The sequence below is a fragment of the Colobus angolensis genome, unplaced genomic scaffold, assembly GCF_000951035.1.
Source record: "Colobus angolensis palliatus isolate OR3802 unplaced genomic scaffold, Cang.pa_1.0 Scaffold451, whole genome shotgun sequence".
Classification (NCBI taxonomy): Eukaryota; Metazoa; Chordata; class Mammalia; order Primates; family Cercopithecidae; genus Colobus; species Colobus angolensis.
This window is the reverse complement of record NW_012117944.1, coordinates 418,859-423,804: the sequence shown is the minus strand read 5'-3', so window position 1 is coordinate 423,804 and position 4,946 is coordinate 418,859. Positions and strand designations below refer to the sequence as shown.

At 48.2% G+C, this 4,946-nt stretch overlaps 1 protein-coding gene across 1 annotated transcript in view; it reads right to left on the bottom strand.

The window, feature by feature from the left end:
- Window positions 1-4,946, bottom strand: part of TEP1 (telomerase-associated protein 1) — a 53,728-nt gene that overhangs the window by 39,089 nt on the left and 9,693 nt on the right. Inside the window, exons 2-7 of the mRNA XM_011957941.1 lie at window positions 4,898-4,944; window positions 3,263-3,433; window positions 2,468-2,602; window positions 1,629-1,790; window positions 749-910; window positions 402-473 (exon numbers count right to left, since the gene is read on the bottom strand). Coding sequence (XP_011813331.1) covers window positions 402-473; window positions 749-910; window positions 1,629-1,790; window positions 2,468-2,602; window positions 3,263-3,433; window positions 4,898-4,944 — 749 coding nt within the window. The remainder of the gene's footprint in view (window positions 1-401; window positions 474-748; window positions 911-1,628; window positions 1,791-2,467; window positions 2,603-3,262; window positions 3,434-4,897; window positions 4,945-4,946) is intronic.

Below are 4,946 nucleotides of genomic sequence, written 5' to 3'. Positions count from 1 at the left end.
GGGCAACAGAGCAAGACCCTGTTTCAAAAAAAAATACAAAAATTAGCTGGGCGTGGTGGCACACGCCTGTAGTCCCAGCTACTCAGGAGGCTGAGGCAGGAGAATCGCTTGAGCCTGGGAGGTGGAGGTTGTAGTGAGCCAAGACCGCGCCACTGCAGCACTTCAGCCTGGGCAACAGTGTGTGACTCTGTTTCAAAAAAAAAAAGTACAATAGCAAGGAGAGTGAAGTGAAAAAAAATAAAACCACATGCCTTTCCCAGTGCTCTCAGAACCTTACCCACAATCACAGCCAAGAATCCCAAGGCAGAAAGTATTTTTAATCCTAATGGAATTTTGTTCCTAAATATTATTCCAGAAAAGATTGTACATGCACATATACAACCCCAGAAGAAGGAACTCACCTTTGTCTGCTCATCTCTGAGAAACACTATGTACCTTGGAAAAGGTCTGCTAGAAAATGGAGGCTCCATCCTCTGTAGGGACAGGAGAAGCAGTTTCAAAAAGGGAAATGGAGGCTGTCCCTGAAGAGACCCAGTCAGTAGCCCTGAAGGTGCATCTCTACCAAAAAGGAAGCCAGCTAGAAAAGAAGCCTGCCCTGCACCATGTGCACCCGAGCTCTACCCCGCGCCTCTGAATTTCTCTGACTCTCTTTGCTCCTGGTGTAGGACTCCCCAACATCAGCATGCTCCCTTGTCCTGCCCTTCCCGGAGAAAAGGGGTGTGGGTCAAGGGCTGGGGCAGTGACTGACTGGAGAGTGGGGTGGCCTGCGGGGGTGTCTCTTGGCCCGGTGCTTCCGAGGGTTATACTTAGCCAGCTGGTACTCGTCAAACTGGGCAAATTTGTCCGTCATAGCAGCACGGAGACAGGCGGGCAGTGGCACCAGCTTATTCTCATCTCCCTCAGCCAGGCTCTGTCAAAGAGAGAGGAGACCGTTAGAAGCAAGACCCAAACCAACCCTCCAAAACAAAACGAGGCCACTTCACGGAGATACATGAGAGCACAGAAAAGCGAGCAACTTCCCAGCCCTAGCTCCAAAATCACAACTTCTGTGGTACTGATTTTCCTTTCTTCATTAGAAACATGAGGTCCAGGCTGGGCAGGGTGGCTCGCCTTTACGCCTGTAATCCCAGCACTTAGGGAGGCCAAGGCCAGTTGATCACCTGAGGTCAGGAGTTCAAGACCAGCCTGGCCATCATGGTGAAACCCCATCTCTACTAACAATACAAAAACTAGCCAGGCGTGGTGGTGCACACCCTAATCCCAGCTACTCGGGAGACTGAGGCAGGAGAATCACTTGAACCCGGGAGACGGAGGTTGCAGTGAACCAAGATCACACCATTGTACTCCAGCCTGGGCAACAAGAGTGAAACTCAAAAAAAAAAAAAAAAAGAAGCATGAGGTCCAAAGTAAGACCATTTTTTCCCTCAAACTTTGATCCAGCCCTTCTCAATCATCTTCTCCATGTTGGGCAACCCAGCCTAGTAGAGGGAGAAGCTGTCCTGTCTGGGCACCAATGCTAAGGAAAGCTGAGGGGAAGCCAAACTGCCTGAGAATTTTCTCCAAGGATGCAGTGAGCATAAGAGAAGGAACCAAGGGAAGGCCCAAGCTCAGGGAAATGAGCACCATACCTGGTAAAGCTCAGCCACCTGGATCCAGTCAGAAGGCAGCTGGACAATGGCACAGAAATATCGTCGCAGGTGGAGGCGGCACGCCGGCAAGAAGGCAGCAATGGCCAAGATTTTATTGGCCACATTCCGGACATTCAGCTGCTGCCTGGCATACAAAGATGCCTAGGACACAACGTATGAGGACTAGAATCTCAGCCGCTCCTCCCGTAGCTTTCTGCCCTGAACTTACTTGCTGATTGAGTGTGCCTGTATAAAACCTTTCCTGAGCCCTCCACATTGTCCACAAAATACGAAGCCCAGGCTGCCTGATTTGGCATTCTAAGTCCTCCATATTCTGTCCCTTACCCACCTTTCCAGCATGTCTTCTTCTGAGTCTACTGACTGCCTTGAAAGTCAACCAGGCCTTTTCCTTCTTTGGAAGACCTCTTGCATCAATATCTACCAAAAAGTTATCCAGGGTTTAAATCATTGATTAAACCTGCCATTTTCCAAAGCATCATAGAAGATATTTCCCACCCCGCTCTTCTCTGGTTCAGAAATGTTCACTATGTAATATTCCAGCTGTATTTGTATGATATTTGGAAAAGTATTTTGCTTCCCTAACAATACTATAAGCTCCTTGAGAGAATGGGCACTTACTAACAAACCAAGCCTAGTATACTCTTTCCCTACTCTTCACTGAACCACAGGGACTAGGCCTCAGATTCACCCAGAAATTCTTCCTCAGAGAAGCTCCTCCCATCCTCAACATGAGGCTAGCCACCATCCCTCCACACACCGTAACCACACTCCCTGTCTACCAGCTTTACACCCCCATCCCCTCCTTCACACCACAATACCTTGAGGATAAACTCAGGTTCCAGGGGCGCAAGTTCACGACAGTTTTCAAAAATGGCAGCCAGGGTGGGGTCAGATGCATTTTTCATGTTTACTTCTGAGACAAGAGTAGAGCACAGCAAGCTCAATAGAGCCATCTGGGAATTGAGAAAGAGCGGGAAGAAATGAGAAGAGAGGTAATAAGGACCAACTTAAGCATCCATGCAGACTAACTTACAAAACCAAGGACAGAGAGAATGGACCCAAGATGTGGAGTCCAATTGAGAACTTAGAAAAGGGGACTAGGACCAGGCATGGTAGCTCACGTCTGTAATCCCAGCACTCTGAGAGACCGAGGCGGGGAGACCACCTGAGGTCAGGAGCTCGAGAGCAGCCTGGCCAACATGGCGAAACCCCATCTCTACTGAAGACCCAAAAATTAGCCAGGCATGGCGGCGCATGCCTGTAATTCCAGCTACCCTGGAGGCTGAGGCAGGAGAATAACTTGAACCCAGGAGGCAGAGGTTGCAATGAGCTGAGATCATGCCATTGCACTCCAGCCTAGGTGACACAGTAAGACTCCATCTCAAAAAGGAAAGAAGGAGAGAGAGAGAAAAAGGGGGGGGGGGAGAGAAAGGAAAGGAAAAGAAAAGAAAAGAAAAAAGAAAAGAAAGAAAAGGGCATTAGGAAGTGAGAAATAAGAGCTGGGTTGTATCCCTACCTTCCCCTTCCAATTGGGGAGGGGACCTGGTTCAAGTACTCCACCCCCAACCTCCCCTCCACACCATTAACCTTTCCCCCAACTCTTGAACGTTTACCTTCTTTTCCTGAAGGACCTGGTCAGTAGGCTCTGGATGAGATTCAGAGTCTCCAGAGGTGAGCTTCACGGCCAGATCCTCCACCTCCTCCTCCTCCTCTCCCAAGCTCAGACTATAAGAAGGCATTTGGGTCTCTGCCCCTTTCTTCTCTTCTGAATCAAACCAACGACCCTGGGGATAGTAGTGGCAGTTATGAATCACAGCATGTATCCACAGACCCTCAAACCCAGATGGATCTGCAGGCAGCACCAGGACATGGGGAAAGTCTAAATCTCCATTAATAGCACCTCTAATCTCTTCTCCCTCTCCCTTCACACGCCAGCACTGATGTGTCCTGACTTCTGCTCTCACACACCACCTTGCTGCACTCAACCTTCGGAGCCTTCGCCCACATGCTTCATAATCTGCCCCTGCTTTCGTCTCTTCATTGATGTCACAACCTGGGAGCATGGGGCTCTTCACACACCTTTTAGGATATTAGGAAGATGTTTTGGGGGTCAGAAGAATAAGGGCAAAGTCCCATATTAATCCCCCAGCAGCCTTGGGCTGCTTAACCTCTCTGAACCTCAGCTTTCTCTCATTCACTACCACCTATCTGATAGGGCCTCTGGGAAATTAAATGGAGTGATATATGTATGTGTGACTCTGCAAAATGCAAAGCCCTAAATGAATGTTAAGATGGCAGTAGTTGTAATCCTGATAACAACCCTGTGAAGTAGATTTTCATTAAATTCATTTTAAAGGTGAGGAAATTAAAGCTCTAAAGGGTTAAGAGGTTGCCCAAGATTACATAGTTTGTAATTGGCAGAGACAGAAGAAGGTTCAGATTAGCCTGTCCCCCAACCTGAAACACAAGTATATACAGAAGCAATGTGTGTCTATCTAGTGATTCTGAATTGTATACTAAATGTAGGCATGTAGATGTGTAAAAGTGGATATGTGTTTGCGCATGCACACACAATTAAGTGGTCTCTGGTATAGGCCCTGATAGGGCTGTTGGAAAATTCATTAGTAGATGTATCTCATGCCTGATCTCAAAAGCACCTAACTGACTCTGCTATAGTGACATTATGCTGGCTCTCCTGAGCAGAGGCTTCCTAAGGACAGGGACTGTCTTTTGTTATGGTCTTTTGGGCTTTCATCTTTTTGAGACAGTCTCGCTCTGTTGCCCAGGCTAGAGTGCAGTGATGCGATCTTGCCTCCCAGGTTTAAGCAATTTTCGTGCCTCAGTCTCCCAAGTAGCTGGGATTACAGGTGCACACCACCACACCCAGCTAATTTTTGTATTTTTGGTAGAGATGGGGTTTCACCATGTCGCCCAGGCTGGTCTCAAACTCCTGGACTCCACCTGCCTTGGCCTCCCAAAGTGCTGGGATTACAGGCATGAGCCACTGCGCCCAGCCAGGACAGGAATTGTTTTTGATCTATTGCACAAAATCTCCAAAGCAGATATGCAATAAAAGTAACAATGCCAGTGAAGATGGTCCTGCAACAAAGGGTATCTTAGGAGAGGCTCTGAGGAGAGAAGATAGCCAGACACGGAGTAGCACAGAGGGAAACTGAGAAACTGAAAGCTAGAGACAAGAGAGTACAACAGACATGGCTGGAGTCAAGATGAGTGCCTGGAGCTATTACCAAAGTTGCTTCCTGAACTGTCTCTGTGGCAGAGACAGATTTCAGGGCT